The sequence below is a fragment of the Oncorhynchus clarkii genome, chromosome 4 (genome assembly GCF_045791955.1).
Source record: "Oncorhynchus clarkii lewisi isolate Uvic-CL-2024 chromosome 4, UVic_Ocla_1.0, whole genome shotgun sequence".
NCBI classification, from domain to species: Eukaryota; Metazoa; Chordata; class Actinopteri; order Salmoniformes; family Salmonidae; genus Oncorhynchus; species Oncorhynchus clarkii.
Window position 1 is genome coordinate 63339724 of NC_092150.1, and position 19038 is coordinate 63358761.

General features: G+C 45.6%; 1 protein-coding gene across 14 annotated transcripts in view; it reads right to left on the bottom strand.

Moving 5' to 3' along the window:
- LOC139407083 (erythrocyte membrane protein band 4.1 like 2) overlaps nt 1-19038 on the bottom strand; it is a 93790-nt gene that overhangs the window by 23197 nt on the left and 51555 nt on the right. For all 14 annotated transcript variants that reach the window (XM_071150442.1, XM_071150439.1, XM_071150441.1 and 11 more), the window contains exons 4-8: nt 9751-9855; nt 6726-6768; nt 2294-2369; nt 791-1009; nt 427-514 (exon numbers count right to left, since the gene is read on the bottom strand). In XM_071150442.1, coding sequence (XP_071006543.1) covers nt 427-514; nt 791-1009; nt 2294-2369; nt 6726-6768; nt 9751-9855 — 531 coding nt within the window. The remainder of the gene's footprint in view (nt 1-426; nt 515-790; nt 1010-2293; nt 2370-6725; nt 6769-9750; nt 9856-19038) is intronic.

Genomic DNA, 19038 nt, shown 5'->3' on the forward strand with positions numbered 1-19038 from the left:
TAGGGCCGGCTCTCTTTTCCACTTGAAATGCTTTGGCTTTCTGTTTTCCGGCGCCCTCTCTTCCCCTCAATGCACACCACATCAAAGGAGCCTCCCTGAGTCCTGTGTGCTCTCACAGGCGTTTCTTCCAGACCTCCATACACAACGAATGGAGCATAGTAGAACAGTTCCTGGGACTAATGACTAAGTTCGAATACTGACCAGCAAGCTATGCCTCCTTGTGCAGAGGATATCCACACTACAGCTTACAGTTCATTCACCTTTCTTACCGTCATCAGCTTCACATTTTCTCATCGCAGGGCATTTTATAAACCTAAAAATGTTTTTCCTCACATTTCCCCCAAAATAAATACAGGAATTATTTCTCAAACATAATTTCTGGTTGAATTGGACATTTCAAAACCACTTTGTGTGGCAGCTAGGCACCTTGGCGTGGTGGAGATCCACACCGTACATCGACAACTTCTTAGCGTTTTCTAAGAACTGGGCATCTGCTTGAGCAGGAGTCATCCCTCTAGAAAAGTAGACAAAACAAACAATCTATTGTAAACAAACACAGAGGTGAAGAGTTCAAGTGAATGATCTGAAGTGGCAGGTCCTGAAAACGGGAATTCAAAGTATGATAATGATCACAGTACCTGTAAAGTCCACGGGTCATTTCCAACTAATTTCTACACAGGTGTCTCTCCCCAGTCCTAGGTTTTAAAGAGTTCCCTTTTAGCTATAATATTTAATCTCCCCTAAAACTATGACACAGTGTCATTGTCACTTTGCCCCAAACGGCCCTGACCTGTGAGTTTTGTGGAGCTCCACCACCTTCTCCTCCATCTCCTTGGTCTGTGAGGGGGCGAACTGGAAGTCGCTGATGTAATCGAGGCGGTGCTCGCCGGAGTCATGGTCTCCCAGCTCGGCCTGCAGGGCGTAGGAACCCAGCAGGGAGTGGGTGACGAAGGAGCAGGGCAGACGCCCCGACACTATGTCCTGTCGGAGCTGAAGGCACAGGAGATATCTACAGGGAGACGGAGAGAAGAGAGAGAGATGGGACGACGAGGAGGAGGAGGAGGGGTGGAGGGAGAGAGTCACAGTCCATAACCACATTGAGGCATGAAACACAGGTTGTAATTCTGGTCTGTACATTTCTCATGACACTAGCCCACTACTTCAGTTCTGACACAACACGCATGGGTTAGATGGTGGGAGGGGGGCGTTTTCCTGTACGTTACAGTAGTGCAGCAGCCTGCAGAGAAGCAGAAATACCATACAGAAATAGCAAAAGGTTGCAGCAATATTCAGTGCAGTGGTCTTCAGCCTGCAGAGTTTAGTTTCAGTACAGCCCCTGGGCCAACGTCACAGGCAACGGAGGGCAACCATCTGCACGCACGCAAAACTCCCCCCCCCCCCCCTCTCACGGTGTGCAGCCTGCAGACTCAGAGATGCAGAAATAGCATACTGCCTGTGACCTTGGCCCTGGGGCTGTACTGAAACTAAACTCTGGAGGCTGAAGACCGCTCCACTGCACTGGATATTACTGCAACCTTTTGACGGCGCAGATCAAAGAGGGAATTTCTACGCTAGTTTAGGCAGCGGCTCAGTGATGGGAGTGCACCGGCTGAGGGCTCGGATCAGGGAATGATTAGACACTGGGAAACTAGGGACACACACACACACAGACATTGAACGCTCAGTGGATGCCCACCGTCCCCTCCCCCCTCAGTGTTCTGCTCTTCTGACCTCATCAACCAGTTGCTACTGCAGTGTAAAACTACTGTACAGCAACGGACTTGCCTTTACTGGATTTGGACTAGGTTATACAGACCAGTTGTACATTGAATAACAGTGCTTGCTTGTGTGTGTGTGTGTGTGTGTGTGTGTGTGTGTGTGTGTGTGTGTGTGTGTGTGTGTGTGTGTGTTTAGCTACATTCTGCATGTACATTCTGTATGGGCATGTTGTCTGAAAATCAATAGCATGTACTGTACATACCATAACAGTACATGTATTTACATTTCCCCCATAAAGCCTGTGTACAAAATACTCTGGAAAGATGTCCAAATAGTGTGAATGCAAAGTATTAACAGACTGTAGGTTTGAGACTGCTCCGGGCCATCTGTGTGGTATAAAAACATGATTTGTTTGCGCGACTGGGCAGATCCATTTTCTTTGCTTTATGACTAACACAATAAAGCCAAACATTCAAAATGTACAATTGAAGGAGTGGGGACGAAACAGATGTGGTGTGTGTGTGTCGTGGCTGTTTGACCTCTTTGTTTCCTGATGAAAGGGACAGTATTATACCTGGTAATATCCTCGGTCAGCTGGGATGGATCAGGGGGGTAGAACTTGACATTGAACGCAAACTGCCAGGTGGCATCTGTGGAAACGGAACAGAAAAAAAACAGGGTCTCATCTGATCAAAAGAGTGAAAGGAAATACTTGATCTATATCGTCATAACATGTGATCATTATTTCTAAGCCATAAGGCCAGGCCGCGTGTGTTCAAACAAAGACGAACCGACTCCAGCTGATTCGTTTGGGTGAGCGTTTGTATGTAGAGGAAGGATAATTATGCATTTAGTGTAAAATAACCAACACGGAAAAACAAGCGATGGCGGCATGCCGGGCCAGATGTGCTAAGAACCAGATGTGCTAAGAACACACACTCTGCTAAAAGAAGTGGCACAGCCCCAACAGCTGTGCTCATCGTAAGGTAGGTAGGTAGGTGTGTGTGTGTGTGCGTGCGTGCATGTATGTATAGTGGTGGAGAAGAGGGAATCAGAGAGCGGGGGGAAAGAAGGAGAGGAAAAAGAGACGGGCAGAGAGATAGAAAGAGAACAAGATGACACACTGGGAAGGATGTAGCAGCTGCACGCAATTACACAACAGCTAAGACCCGTGAGGAGAGGCTTTGTGAAGATCTGAATTGCATACTCCTGGCATTCCTCTCTCCTCGTCTCCTTTTCAAAACACATTGGAGGAGAAGGTCAGAGGGGCGGGACCTCGGTCTTCTCCTCCAATGGGTTTTGAAAAGGAGAGATGCCGCGAGGAGTATACAATTGGGGTCTTCTCTTTGAAGTGGAGTTTTGTCAAGCCTGGAAAGACCTGGTGAGAGGAATTTTGATTTGGTGCTGTACCGTGGCACAAAGAGACTCATCAAAAATAGCAGAACAGAAACAGGGCCTTTCAACATACCGCTCACACTCTGTTTTGGGTATTCATCATTGGACACACTGAGGGGATTTAAAAATCAGTAGAAAAAGGCTGGATTTAGGTTCAACCAGCTAGCGGAGAACACAGTACATTTCAGAAAAACCCGTTCAACAACTCTTAAATCAACTTCACGTCACAATTGCAAAACATATGGCACACACCAAACAGGGTGGTCTACGGTGATAGTTGTGATGGGCTGAGAGTGGCTGTGAGGTGGGATTAAAGAGCTCATGTTTCGGTCATGAATTATTGTTGTGACCGCTGTATAGAAAAGTACCATGTATGGAAGATGTATATGTAAAGTGTGATATGTATATACATGGATCAAAGAAAAGTCTGTACCAAAAAAAAAGACGTGTGCTCCAAAGAAGGGGGTGGTGGATGGGTTAATAAAACAATTCTAACTCAAATCCTTGACACTTAATCATGACACGAAGTAACTTTTACGTAAGTAACGTACTTTCTAGTAGTAGCCTACAAGTAGAGAGACTACTTGGTGTTGGGGTCAGATGGGCTTAAGAGCCTTTTGCAAGGCTCCATGTTTACCTACCACTTCCTGTTATCAACGATTTGAGAGCGCCATGTGAGATGAGACAGGATGAGCAGTGCTGATACACACTATCGCCTCATTTCTGTGCGTGCGTGCGCGCGTGTCCAGTCATAGACCACTGGCTTGATGTGGCGATGCCTAAAGCTTTGTCAGCATTAGGCTAGGGCTGGCTGTCACCTAGCAACCGCTAGCGGAGAGCGAGAGAGCGAGAGAGGTATGGGCTAGCGCTAGCCTGATTACACCCGGGGAGAGAAGAGATGGATGATGATGACGACAGTCTCTCTCTCTCCCTCTTTCATCTGGGCGAGGGACGTTACACAACGGCTTAATTGAAAACAAATGTCAACCGTGTCCTGACATAACAGACTTAATGGTCTTTCCCTGAAATGTACAGTCTGAAACGTATTAGGAATTATGGATTTTTCTATGCAGAAAAGGGATAATGAAATAATGAAAACCTCCCAGTGGAGGTTCTGTGTTGCTCATCAGTGGAGAGAGATAGTAATGTCCTTTCTGTTCAGCTGCAGGCGAGTGAGTGTCCCGGGTCTCGTCTGGACAGTACGCTGCAACAGAGTAATTATGAAGTGATCCCATGGGGACCATTTATTCTGCTGCAGCAACGAAGGGCTCTGCTTTTCATCCTTCCCAGAATCCCAAGGCCATGTGAGAGTGAACGTTGGGACGAAAAGCCAGGCAAGCAAACAATTCCAGTGACGGTGTGGCGAAAACGGGAAGGAATTCAGGAAGTCTGAACAACTGAGAGGTCAAAGAAAATCATACAACAACAAAAAAATGAGTACTTTATTTTCCCACAAGACATGCGAAGGGAAACCATGCTGAATTCACCCACGCTTAGCCTGGCCATGGGATACAGGATATGTCAAATATGTTAGAGGAATTCCAAAAATGACCCCAGCGGCACTGTTCCAACAGTAGTCATATTGTGGCCGTTGTTCTTCAGCTGGACTGAGCGGAGGAGGTCAGTGACCATTTGAGGAAGCTTGGGGGCAAATTAAAGACTGATACACTGGAATGCGAGGCAGCTGGCTCAGAGCAAGTCACATGTCTGGACGATCACCCTTCACAATCAATGAGGGGAGGGTTCATTCACTGGTGCTACTGGGAGGTTGAAGCTCTAATCACATGACTATCTCAATCCGAGGGACTAATACCACTTGATCTGTCCAGGAACATTGTGTTTTTCTGGTGGGTGTGTGTGGCAGGAAAACTTTGCAGAACAGTAGCTTCAATGATCCCATTAAATGTAGTATTCCAGGTGTGAAAGAGGACGAATATCGAGAGAGAAAAAAATAAAAACTGGTGTTATCTAGCACACAGAAGCACCTTTGGAAGTCAGGGTAATTTCCCCAGTGAGCATTCATAGGCAGACTCATTAAAAAGTAACTGTTTTTCCAAAGATGCCCATGCAAAAAGGTCCAACCGTGGTGGTGTGACAGGGACACAGTGGATTTCAGTCTCCCCCCTCCACTCTGTCTCGCTTTTCAGTTATCCTTGAAACGTTCCAGTCAGAGTCACAGCCTGCAGATAAGTGGGTCCGACAAGAGGCCTCAATTCATGTCATGTGACAGCCTCCATTCCCCAGTCACACACACACACAATTGAACACTATTACAGGGTAAACAGGGTAAACAGACACCTTAAATGAAAATGGGGTGTATCATATCATATAATGATATCCACCAGCAATACACCACTGGTCTGAAATCCTACACAATAGGTTCAATAAGTGAAACAAATACAAAGCTTCTCCATCGTCCGGTCTCTCTCGCATGTTACCTCCACCCACACACACATTGGTGACATCATGTCCAGAGTCAAGCTGCACAAAATTCTATCCCAGAGAAGATGACTTCATGTCAGGGCAATTTCCTCTGCACTGCTGCGCTCCAAGTCTTTCCATCTCTCTGCGGAGAGAGCACTCAAACCCCAACCAGCGAGAGCACAGGCCATTATCTTAACGAAGAGGGATTCATTTCATATGCTAAAGAAAATGGAGTGCGCCAATATCTATGATTTCACTGGAACCCACTGGTAGTCAGTGACATGTGACTTAGTAACATAAACCACTAGTGATTTCAGTTGCAGGCCTGATTGTGAACTCCGCCTGCCTACTGATCTGAATCAGTCAAGTCAGTCTAACGGTGGCCTCCCTTATCAGCCAGCGCTCCAGATATTTTGAATTTATCTCAAAGGGCATATGTCTGTTTCTCACTTAATGACACAAGGTGTTGAACCAGTCCAAACAAGACTGAGAGATAAGGCTAGAAAAGTGGCATAGGTTTGGCTCTTGGACAGCCAGGTAGAATGACCACTGTAAGAGTCGGTGGAACAGAAGAGGCCTGTTGCAGGCCACTGGGGCTGTACTGCACGACGTGTTACACTCTTAACGCATCCCTGGACAGAAAGTACCTCCGCTCGGAGCCGCTGTTCCCATCGCTACATGTTGAATTCCCTCGGGGGTGTAACTATGTGCAAACGTCTGGCCGGTGTTACTGGAAGCTAAGTGCTCTGGGAGTATCAGACTGGGGGTGGGGAGCGCCCCCCTTCCCTTCTCTCTGCCCAGAGGTTCAGCAGAGCGCAGCCTCCCTCCACCCAACACACATAATCCCCAACACATTCCCCCTCCCCAGCCCCATCCAGAATTACTGCAATCCAATGTCCAGATGTGAAAAGAGTATCTCACTCCTGAAAAAATAAAAAAATAAAAATGTGTCTCTGCAAAAGATCTAGTAAATATCAACAGTTACATTAGCTATTAGGGCTATCGGAAGAGAGCGTACAGTGAACGGGGAGAAAATGGTGGGTGAAATAACAGGGTATAGTGTGGAAGCCTTTCATTAGGTTGGTATGTACAGTAAAGCCAATTAGTGAGTACCATGGTGGCCCGGTAACTTAATGAGAAACCTCATACAGAAATAGGTTTCAAGAGGTTTAAAAAACACAACTTACTGCGGATCTGACGTTTGATCTCCTTTGTAGGGTCCAACCAGCACTAGAAAAGAGAAACAAAGGAGCTACTCGTTTTGGTTTCAACAAGCATGCAGCACTTCAAACCACACAGTATCAGACTTCTAGCAGTTCACTGACCACAGACTTCATAGTTTCCCTGTTGAGTAACCATGGTGATTGGCAACTCATGTTAAGACAAATGCAGGTGGGATTTTGATTGTGAAAGCGTCCATATTGCAAATAACTACTAGGCAAGATGCACCATCTAAAACATAGAAGAACACTGTGCCATTTCTCATGTAAGTACTGTAGGAGATCAGGTATGTCAAGACGAGCGTCATCAAAAACAAGACAGAGGGAAGCATTAGGCACAGAGCTGCTGTAAAATACAACAACAACAAAAAGTATATTTAGCACCAATCCAGACAACAAAACTCGCCATGGTTGTCGTTACTGGTCTGATCCCTCGACTTCTGTGCTCCACTTTCATATAAAAAACACACACACGATGAAAACCCATTCCACTAAACTACACTAGCCTATATTATACAGCCTTTTCCCGCCACCCCCCTGGCTAGCCTGCAGTTTCCAGTGTCAACGTGGAACAAAACTCTGCATGCAGCACCACCACAAATATGCTGATCTCTCTCCAAACAGTCACCCTCAATGACTGATGTTGAGCCTGTGGACAGACTGTGGAGTGTGTTGACTCTGTGTCATTAAGCTCCAGTTAGAGTGTGCAGAGGAGACTTTAAAGTTCAGGACCAAAGCCATAAGAATACCGACAGGCAATGTGAGAGAAGGATATGGGTCTGTGAAGCAGGCCTGCTTGGTTGGCAGGGGGCGAGAGCAGAGCAAGGCAGAGCAGAGCAGAGTCAGTCTGGACTGAAGTTGGTTGAGCGGAACCTCGTCTGTCTCGAACCTGTGATATTAGAGAGCATCCCAATAAACTGTGTTGACATAGATCTGGAATATAACTGATGTTATTCCCTGGAAGCATATCTGGGTTCTCTGGAGGTTAACTGCACACTTCAGACATTCCTGTGAGGATGGGCTGGCCTTAGCACACAGTTTATCGTCCATCTGACTTTTATGAATCACTGTTAGTTCATTCAGGCCTTTGTTAAAACGTCTTTTTATTTTTAAACGATCAATTATGTGGTCCATCAGGCCCGCTAAACCGTTTCAAATGTCTAAACAGCTCATGTTGATCACGAGAGGGATATTATGCAGTCAAACCATTAGTCATTGTAACTTTTGTAGCAGAATAAAAGTCTAGCTAATTACACAATTGAGGAACGATATAAAAAAAAGTTTGAGGACATAAACGCAAAAACATCTGTGCTATTGGGAGAGAGGTTATTATATGATTCATCTTAGGAAGTACACTGAACAAAAATATAAACGCAACATGTAAAGTGTTGGTCCCATGTTTCATGAGCTGAAATAGACGATCCCAGAAATTTCCCACACACAAAACGCGTATTTCTCGCAAATCCTGTACACAAATGTGCTTACATCCCTGTTTATGAGCATTTCTCCAAGATAATCTAGCCACCTGACAGTTGTGGCATATCAAGAAGCGGACTAAACAGCATTATCATTACACAGGTGCACCTTGTGCTGGGGACAATAAAAGGCCACCAAAATGTTGTCACACAACACAATGCCACAGAAGTTTTGAGGGAGCGTGCAATTGGCATGCAGACTGCAGGAATGTCCACTAAAGCTGTTACCAGATAATTTTATGTTAATTCCTATACCATAAGCCGCCTCCAATGTCATTTTAAAGAATTTGGCAGTATGTCTAACCGGCCTCACAACTGCAGACCACGTGTAAACACGCCAGCCCAGGACCTCCACAACCGGATTCTTCACCTGTGGGATCGTCTGAGACCAGTCACCCGGAGAGCTGATGAAACTGTGGGTTTGCAAAACCAAAGAATTTCTGCACTAACAGTCAGAAACCATCTCAGGGAAGCTCATCTGCGTGCTTGTCAGCCTCACCAGGTTCTTGTCCTGACTGCAGTATGGTGTCGTAACCGACTTCAGTGGGCAAATGCTCACTTTCAATGGACACTGGCAAACTGGAGAACTATGCTCTTCACGGATGAATCCCAGTTTCAACCGATGGCGTCTTGTGGGCAAGCTTTGCTGAGGTCAACGTTATGCACAGAGTGCCCCATGGTGGCGGTGGGGTTAGGGTATGGGGCAGGCATAAGATAAGGACAGCAAACACAATTGCATTTTACCGATGCCAATTTTAATGCAAAGAGATACCGTGACGAGATCCTGATGCCCATTGTCGTGCCATTCATCCGCCGCCATCACCTCATGTTTCAGCATGATAATGCACGGCCCTATGTTGCAAAGATCTGTACATAATTCCTGAAAAATGAAAATTGTCCCAGTTCTTCCATAGCCTGCATACTCACCAGACATGTCACCCATTGAGCATGTTTGAGATGCTCTGGATCGACGTGTACGACAGCGTGTTCCAGTTCCTGCCAATATCCAGCAACTTTGCACAGCCATTGAAGAGGAATGGGACAACTTTCCACAGGCCACAATCAACTCTACGCAAAGCACATGTGTCGTGCTGCATGAGGCAAGTGGTTGTCATACCAGATACTGAATGGTTTTCTGATCCACACCCCTACCTTTTCTTTTAAAAAAAAAGGTATCGGTGACCAACAGATGCATATCTGTATTCCCAGTCATGTGAAATCCATAGATTAGGACCTAATGAATTAATTTAAATTGACCGATTTCCTTATATGAACTGTAACTCAAGTAAAAACATTGAAAATGTTGCGTTTATATTTTTTGTTCAGTGTAGTTAGGCCTAGAAGTACTGCTACTTTAGAAACAAAACATTCCCACAAAAGTGGATCTGAGTAGAATATACGTTTACATTTCTATTTTTTTTATTTTTTTACTGTTCTGAAAAAGCCAGTCTCTTCTTTTAAAGCAGGGCTTCAGATCTCACTGTAGAAGAATGTGGCTAAAAACACAATGACTTTACCGTCTGGTCAGCGTTGTCTTTGTAACTCAACCCAAAGTAGTCCTTCTCCAGTAGGTTCAGGGCTTCATACACTTTAAAGAACAGGTACTGGCCTTTCGCCCGTTTCTGCAGAGGGAGAAGAACAAAGAGAAGAGCATGAAAACCATGTCACTAATCATCAATTATAAAGAACAGTGGACATAAAAATAAAAAAAATCACAACCTACAATAGCAGCGAGGCAGATTATTTAGATAACGGGACAAGGAGAAAAATATATTCATTTAGTGAACAATATTACATCTTTCACAGTTCGTTATGACAGGGTTCATTCACGTGGAGGTTCATTTATCTGGCTCATGAATGCCACAATTGTATGGCTGTGTGTTGAAAGTGTCAGAGAACTCTAGAGAATGCACTCCTCCAGGGCATCTCTTGGGTGTGAGCTGACATTTGCCCTGCAGACAGACAGGCAGACAGATATGCAGCCGTTTGGGACAGCTTGGCAGCTCTCTCCAACTGGCCCTGTATTCGCCTGCACAGCAGAACCAGACAGTATAGGCATTACAGGAAAATCCCCACGGATTGCGTGAGCATTATTGGTCCTTTGACATTGGTGGAATGAGGGAGCTATTTGGAACACATTGCAGTGTGGACAAAGGGGGCGAACTACCACACTACCTCCTCGGGGCAACACATTGCCTTGGTCTGAGGGACAATAACCAGAAAAAGTCCACAAAGGACAACGACACTGCATTCTAGACAGAGGGGGATGAAGAGGGAAAGAAAAAAAGCTCTGCATTTTCGCCTCCTTGGGACAGTGGAGATATTTAAGGTATGCTAGTATTATCAGTCACTCCCAAGAAGGACACTGGTGAAGCTTTTTGAGTGCCCCCCCCTGCTCCCCGACAATAGACACTGTTACATTAGATCGTCTGTAGAGTGAGAGAGTGACAGAGAAGAAAGTATTTTGCTAACAGTCTATCAGCTTGGAGGCTGCAACATCCTAGTAGCCAGAGGGGTGTGGCCCTGAGACACATGATTTGGCACCAGGTGGATTCTGAGATGTGTGTCCAAGGTGCTGCCTTTGTTTGGCTTTAAATTAATCACTTTACACATGACCTTGCGTTTTCCGCCCGTGGCACGCCCTTCTGCACAACATGTTAACCAATCAGGACATGAACTCAGTTTAGAAAACAGAAGCCCGATGGGGAGGATCAACGTTCAGTTCAGGGCCATCTCTTTCTTCTACTAAAGCACTTCAGTAGTGGCTGGTCAAGTCACTAAGGATTGTAGGCAAACAGCAAAACGGATTTCCCCCATTCTTACTACTGGCCATGCGGAAGCCATTGCTTTGAAGTGCATTAGCAAAGTAGGCAGCACTGTAAAAAAATACGTTCGACCATTAGGCGGGAGATTTTAGACGCTTCAAATTGAAGCTCGGATTTCAGTGCAAATGCAATGAAACGGTCTGTGCCCTCGCCCGAGCAGTGCCTGACAGAGAGAGACCGCAGCACAAGCAGACAAGTCCTAATCGGAATTACTGCCTCCTGCTGCAAGTCACATACTTCCTAGTAAAAATTTTGACAGCTACATCTCAATGGAACAGCAAAGTAATCTCATTGGCAGCTGTAAAAGCACAGTCGCAGACCAAAGGCACCATAAAAACTTCCAGGTCTTATACAGTCCATCCATATAAGCTTACACGGTCCCTGACTGCCTCTTCAAAGTCACAGCTATTTACGCTAGGCTCAACTAGAGGTAAGGTAAACACCACCCAAAGTCCAACCGTGCTGCTGAGAGAGATGCTCCCTCCAGAGGGCTGATGCTCCATGAAAACAAACTTGTGGTTACCTGGGCGAGGAGTGCAGGGTGGGGCAGTCGTCATAAAGGTGGAGCTAGACTTCTACGACGTTAGCGAGCTACTAGCTAACCTCATTAGGATTCTTCCATTGGCCCCGCTCTACAGTGCAGGTCAATTAGATCAGTCATTACCATGCTAACAGAGGGCATTTCAGGAACAAGGGCCTTGCCCTGTCTGCTTTGGCCTCAGCAATGCAGAGCGGAGGCCACAGCAATAGTATTGCCTCACTGGCAGTCACACGCCAAGCAGGTCAAGTGAGTTTTATGACAGTGTTTGTGTATTTGGAACTTTGGGGCATAGAGTACAGTAGCAGAAATCTTCTTGGGGGGGGATTTGTGGTATTATATATATGTGAGGGTCTGGGTGTGAAAAAGTAATACTTTGGCACAAGTTGAAATCAATGCTAGCGAGTTGCCCTGAATAATGAAGCAGTGCAGCCGTTGATGCATACAGTGCCATGTCCAATCATCTTATCGAACCAAGGTGAACCAGCCCAGAGAGGAACATGGTGGCACCACCAACAATCCACCCAGTGAGGACTAATTAGCAGGCCAAGTGGATCTGGGAGCAGGGTGCTGGGCAGCAGCCTAATTGAAATTGGCGGGTTGGAATAATCAAAAGCCCCCCCCCCCCCCCCCATGCACGCACCATAGACAACAAACAGGTCTGGTGCTGGTAGCAAATATCAATCTACAGTCAACAATGGTACCCAATGAACACATCGTCTTACTACCAAACAAATGACGGATTTGGCCAAACACTGGGAATCTCCAAGAAAACACTAACTGTTTCTACTCATTTGGCTTTATGGGAGCATTCCTGATGTCTGAACATTGTTTTGCAATCAGGAGGGAGGGGTCCATCACTGGGACATTAGAGACCGGGTGGGAGAGAGAGAGACAGAGGACAGGCTGGGAGAAAGCGACAGAAGGGAGTGTCCGACTCTGTCCATGGCTGGAAGTCAAGAATCCGGACATCCAGACACAGTTTTATCATCTCCCATAGGCTTATAGAGAAATCTGCCTGAAACAAAACAGTAAGAATCAAATTCACATGCAGACAATCTATAGAGAGAAGCAAGGGGAATGGACGGTAGACAACACAGACACCCTTTGTCTGCATCCACTACAAAAGAGAGAAAGGGAAATTGGTGTGTATAACAGTAATTTGGTGGGTGCTAATATTTATCCCATTTCACGCATTTACAATGTGTATTATATGCATACAAGTGAATTGGAAATTGTTTTTTTTGTGTTTTTTTGCATAACCCAACTCCCCGAGACACCCTCAGAGTGGGGTCACGGCCAGAGTCTGCCATTATAGATGGCAACCCTGGAGCAATTAGGGTTAAGTGCTTACCTCAAGGGCACAGAGATTTTTTCCACCTTGTCGGCTCGGGATTCAAACTAGCGAACTTTTGGTTACCGTCTCAACGAGCTAACCGCTAGGCTACCTGCTGTGTGTGTGTGCGCGTGTGTGATGGCGAGACTGGTCTTTCCGGCGCCCCAGAGCTCCCTGCTGTTCCAGCAGATTAGACTCATACGTGTCCGTCCGCACTGAGCCGATGGTGAACAAATGCAGCAGGACTCTGTAGCCAAGCGGAACACAGCGGAAGCAGCCTTGTACTGCACAGAGCCACACCACTGGCTGAAGTGGAGATGACTACGTTGCTGCAGAGCCCCAGACGCCATTACGATTTGTTCACACACACACACAAATGTTGTGGTTTCGTCGCTCTCATTATTGCAAGGCACTCACAAAGCAAGGGAAAATGTGTGAGGGAGAGAGTATACCTGGAACTGCATGGCCTTGTCAAGAGTGCATGAGAATCATGCTTTATGTAGCTTGGCAGTACGAGAGCACTGTGTTTCTCGGACTCTACTTCTCGGACTGGTACTTCTGAGTAGAGAATGAGATATAGATTTCTTTAGATATGTATCAATATTATTTTCCGGTACACTGACCCATCCATCTCAAAAGTGGTGCATTCTTGAGAAAGGATCAATAAAGGCAGAGTCAGGAGTTTGATTGATTAGCTGCATCAGAAACTATATCTACAGTCTAAACACCATCAACAAGCCCCCCCCCCCCCCCCCCCCCCACTGGCCCAAATCCCCTGCCTTGAAAACACACATGACAATCCCACTCTGGATCACAGACAGATCCACCAGCAGCCCAGTCCACCAGTGGATTTACCATGCAGGCAGCAGACCCCAGGAGGAGAGAGAGAAGGGGGAGGCACGCCGCACAGGCTGTAGTGTCCCAGAGACACCTCCACGCCCCACTAATGGTCTTAATGGGCTGGGGCCTGGTCTGGTCAAGCCTGGCTGTGACGGGGGGGTCACGATAGGGGCTGCACCAAATTATTTATGTATTACAATAATTGATTATGCTTATGTTGTATTAATAGAATAGGAAGGGCTATGAGACCCCTCCCTCATACAGCTATAGGGTCCTGGACTACAGATTAGCCATATATATATATATATATATATATATATATATATATATATATATATATATATATATATATATATATATATATATATATATATATATATAGTAAGGTTTAATATTGTTCCACAGTTCTTTTCTAGTCTCTGCTTCTTATAAGAAACGGTCTGTGAGATGTGTGAGTTATTGCCGTCAAAACAGTGTGTCTGTGAGAAAGCGCCTCAAGGCTAAAAGAGATTCGTAGACACAGAACCCTGCAGGGGAGTGAAAGAGATAAGAGACAGGTCAGACATACATAAAGCAACTTAGAAAACACGAACTATTGTCTCTCCTGCAAGTTTGTATAACTGTATATGCATAGGCTTGGTCTCATGAGTAGAAGGTGTTAGAAGACGTAGGCGACATCACTAGGGGTTGACTGCAAGCATATTCAAGCAACTTGGACCCTTTCCTATTTTGCAGAACTTACTCGGAAACATGCGCGCTGTTCCCGTTGTCAACTACTGTCTGCAATTGCAATAATAAATTAATGATTGATTTACTTAAAGATATTGTCCGATTGCTGATTTCACCAATAAGCAAATGATTGACAAGGAACAAGGAACCTAGCCCAACAGCTGCTACACGGCCCCAAAGAGAGCGACAGAGAGGGTAAAGCGCTCCAGCACCATTCAGTCTGTCTCAGAGAACACCTTAGAGTGTGTCGAGAGAGAACTACGGCCGTGCAGTCAGATTTTGGCATTTCCATTAGCTCTCAATTCAAGTCGCATAAAACATGTTTGAGAGAAGAATATAAATTACTTTCAAAGGGAGACAGTCGAGAATGTCTGAAGTGGCCCTAGTGTGCTTCCATGAAACATGTAATTGTTTTCCACTGAGGGTTAGTGTGGGAGCTTGCTTTGCTTCTCCCCCCAAAATTAAGGTTAATCTCTGGAACACTTTGTTGTTCTCCATTTTCCAAACGATCCCAGATAGACTGTAGGCATTGCACCTCGTTATAAATATGCCACTGTCTTCTGGCTGAATACTTCCCAACAATGGCCTTTACTGATGCCTCAGCTATTCTGAAACTGTGAACAAAGCTGGCCCTGTTCAAACAGCAATTAGTGTTGGGGCCCATTCACAAGCCATCTCAAAACGCATGTTCAGCTGCACTGGAATCCACAAACACTCTCAATCACACACAGTGTAGCCTCCAGGATGGGAAAATGACTAGCCTACACATGAATAACCAATGAGACAGAATCAATAACATAATAGATGGTCGCGTTTGCTTAAGTCTAACTAGCTTTAACACTTGACTTGTAATTATGAAGAGAAGGTCCCTCTATCCTACTGAGTGGATCTTATTGGAGATAGCTGAGTGACTAACTGGAAGATATGATGACTAGGTTATGAGTTTGCAGGCAGGGTTGGTTTGCCACGCCTCTGTGGGGGACAGCAGATGCTACAGGTTTAATCTGTGAGGGGCTCAGGACCCCCCTCTAATCTGCCATGCTTGTGAACGTGGTGGGCTCCAGAGAACTAGACGAGAACACCAGACGAGCACCCGCCGTGCAGCCTGCTTTTACCCCAGCCCGGTCAGGGGGGGTAGAAGTTGGGAGGGACTGGGGCTTGGGCAGGGGGGTGTCATCCACCCATCCCTTCCAGGTCAGCGGTTAAGGTCCCCTCAACACCAGTGCTTATCCCTTTAGTGTATAAACCACAAAACTCCCAAATATAAAAAGGGGCTTTACGTGCACCTGAGGGCCAGAGAGAAAGAGAGGGCAGCCCTAAACCCAACACCTGAGGGCCAGAGAGAAAGAGAGGGCAGCCCTCCACCCAACACCTGTGGGCCCTCCACCAAACACAGGCCCAAGTTCAGTCCCATGACCTCCCAGCTCCACCCATGACATCGAATTCCACCCACAGCGAAACCAGATGATAGCCCACATGATTCAAACCCATGGGAGAACCCAAACAGACTTTAAAAAATATATATATATAAAAAAAAGACACCAGCGGCAATTCTCTTAGATTGGCCATTTAGTGCGAATTCACTGCAGGGAATGGTGCCTTCAAAAACACATGATGTAGGCTATTGATTTCTCATCCTCCCACGGCTCATTAGTAGGCAAATGAAAATAAACTTCAGGGCAAAAGGGAATGAGGGGGAGTAACAACGTGGAAATGAGACACTAGGGAACTTGATCTATGGTCCAATATAGTGAAACACTAATTCACCTGCTATGCTGGAGAAACAATAATACATGACACTAAATGACCAAAAGTATGTGGACACCTGCTTGTCGAACATCGCATTCCAAAATCATGGGCGTTAATATGGAGTTGGTCCCCCCTTTGCTGCTTTAACAGCCTCCACTCTTCCGGGAAGGCTTTCCACTAGATGTTAGAACATTGCTGAGGGGACTTGCTTCCATTCAGCCACAAGAGCATTAGTGAGGTCGGGCGATTAGGTCTGGCTCGCAGTCTGCGTTCCAATTCATCCCAAAGGTGTTCGACGGGGTTGAGGTCAGGGCTGTGCAGGCCAGTCAAGTTCTTCCAAACCGATCTCGACAAACCATTTCTGTATGGACCTCGCTTTGTGCACGGCGGCATTGTCATGCTGAAACAGGAAAGGGCCTTCCCCAAACTGTTGCCACAAAGTTGGAAGCACAAAATCATCTAGAATGTCATTGCATGCAGTAGCGTTAAGATTTCCCTGCACTAGAACCAAGGGGTCTAGCCCGAACCATGAAAAACAACCCCAGACTATTAATCCACCTCCACCAAACTTTACAATTGGCACTATGCATTGGGGCATGTAGCGTTCCCCTGGCATCCTCCAAACCCAGATTCGTCTGTCGGACTTCCAGATGGTGAAGCGTGATTCACACTTGAGAAAGCGTTTCCACTGCTCCAGAGTCCAATGGCGGCGAGCTTTACACCACTCCAGCCAACACTTGGCATTGTGTTGTGTCACATGGTGATTAAGAGGCTTGTGGGCGGCTGCTCGGCCATGGAAACCCGTTTCATTAATCTCCCGACGAACCGTTCTTGTGCTGACATTTCTTCCGGAGGAAGTTTGGAACTCTGTAGTGAATGCTGCAACCGACAGATGATTTTTACGCACTACAGCACTCGGCGGTCCCATCCTGTGAGCTTGTGTGGCCTACCACTTCGCGGCTGTGTCGTTGTTGCTCCTAGACGCTTCCACTTCACAATAACAGCACTTACAGTTTACCGTGCCAGCTCTAGCAGGGCAGAAATTTGACGAACTGACATCCTATGACAGTGTCACATTGAAAGTCACTGAGCTCTTCAGTAAGGCCATTCTACTGCCAGTGTTTGTTTATGAAGATTGCATGGCTGTGTGCTCAATTGTATACACCTGTCAGCAATAGCTAAATCCACTCATTTGAAGAGGTGTCCACATACACCACATCACCAAAAGTATCATCAATGCAGGCTGCAGTGTTATGGGGTTTACAGTGGACCTCGGCCAAAAATCTGTCCAATAGTAACAGCTAGGCTAAACCATGCAGTGATGGGGAGAGCCATTTGTTGAGCCAAAACTGTCTGCCTTGATGTTCTCAGCCTCTCTATCCCACTATAAAAAAGGGCACAGCAGAATCTACTAATCAACTATGCTATGATTACCTGACTCAAAACCAACAATCAAAATCATCATAATTTATTGCACCTACAGATAAGCCAAAATCCACAATAAATCCTTTACTCCAGCTGAGAAGTAGGTCCTACCAAACACAGTATTATCAACTTCACTTGTGTTGTCATGGCCCCTGAGAGCAGCAGTCAGCTAAATTGTTAATTTGGTCTCCCTGATGTTCCCTTCTTTAGGTGCCCAACCTCTCCTCTCGGTTCTCTCCAGTACTCTCCCTGCTGTGTCCTAGTTAGTCACCTCTAGTCCACTTGTGTTTATAGGTTGATGTCCTGCTGAGATCATCAGCAGCCGCAGCACAGCACAGAAGCTATACGTGTGCAATACGTTTGGAACATCGAAAAAAATTACAGTATCGAAACGCAATAATTGTTTTTATTTAACCAGGCAAGTCGTATCAGCACCTAAGTATTGTGATATCGTATCGTGGGGTCCCTGGCAAATCTCAGCACTACTATAAATAGCTTCAGACTCCACCGGTAGCAAGGGAGGAAATAACAATGAAATGTCTGATACAAAAACCTCAATCTATTCAACAGGATTACACGTAATGCTATCCTCTTCCTGCGCAAAACTAAATTATGGTGACGAGGTTCATCGAATAAGGAGAGGCTGCTGTGCTGTGTACAGCTCCAGTACACTGCACTGTTGTTTTCCTCTGGGACAACGCTAAACTACATGACAATGGTTCTGAATTCTTATCTGCAACAACAATAATCCTTGCACAGAATCTTCTATAAAACGGAAAAAAATGCATATGTCAAAACACAGCGTTAAAGGCAGGCCATTTTTTTCCCTATGAAAAAGATAAAAAGACAATTACCTAAAGAAAACAACCTGTGGTTTACCCCTTTGGCACACAGCAAAAAACTTACCTATTTCAAACACAATTTTCTTGTCGTCTGCTTATTTTAGTCAATTACAAAAGTACATTTAAGAAAAGTACAACATGTCTAAAGATGACTTTTCAACATTACCTGCTCCCTATCGTTCTCACTATTTAGAAAAACATCATATTGTAGGGCTTCCATCGTGCCCCTTTTCTTGGCGATGTTAGCAGCCACTTGAGTGAGTGCTAGCTAGCTACAGACCAGAACATTAAAACTTGTTAGGGCTAAGGTCCTTTTATCAGAATTTCCGCCTGACTGACTTTCCCAAAGTAAACTGCGTTTTACTCAGACCCAGATCCAGGATATGCATATAATTGGTACCATTGGATAGAAAACCCTTTAAAGTATTTAGAAATGTAAAAAATTATGTATGAGACTATAACACAATAGATATGATAAAAGAAAATCCAAAGAAAATCCAACCAGAATTATAGGGGCGTAT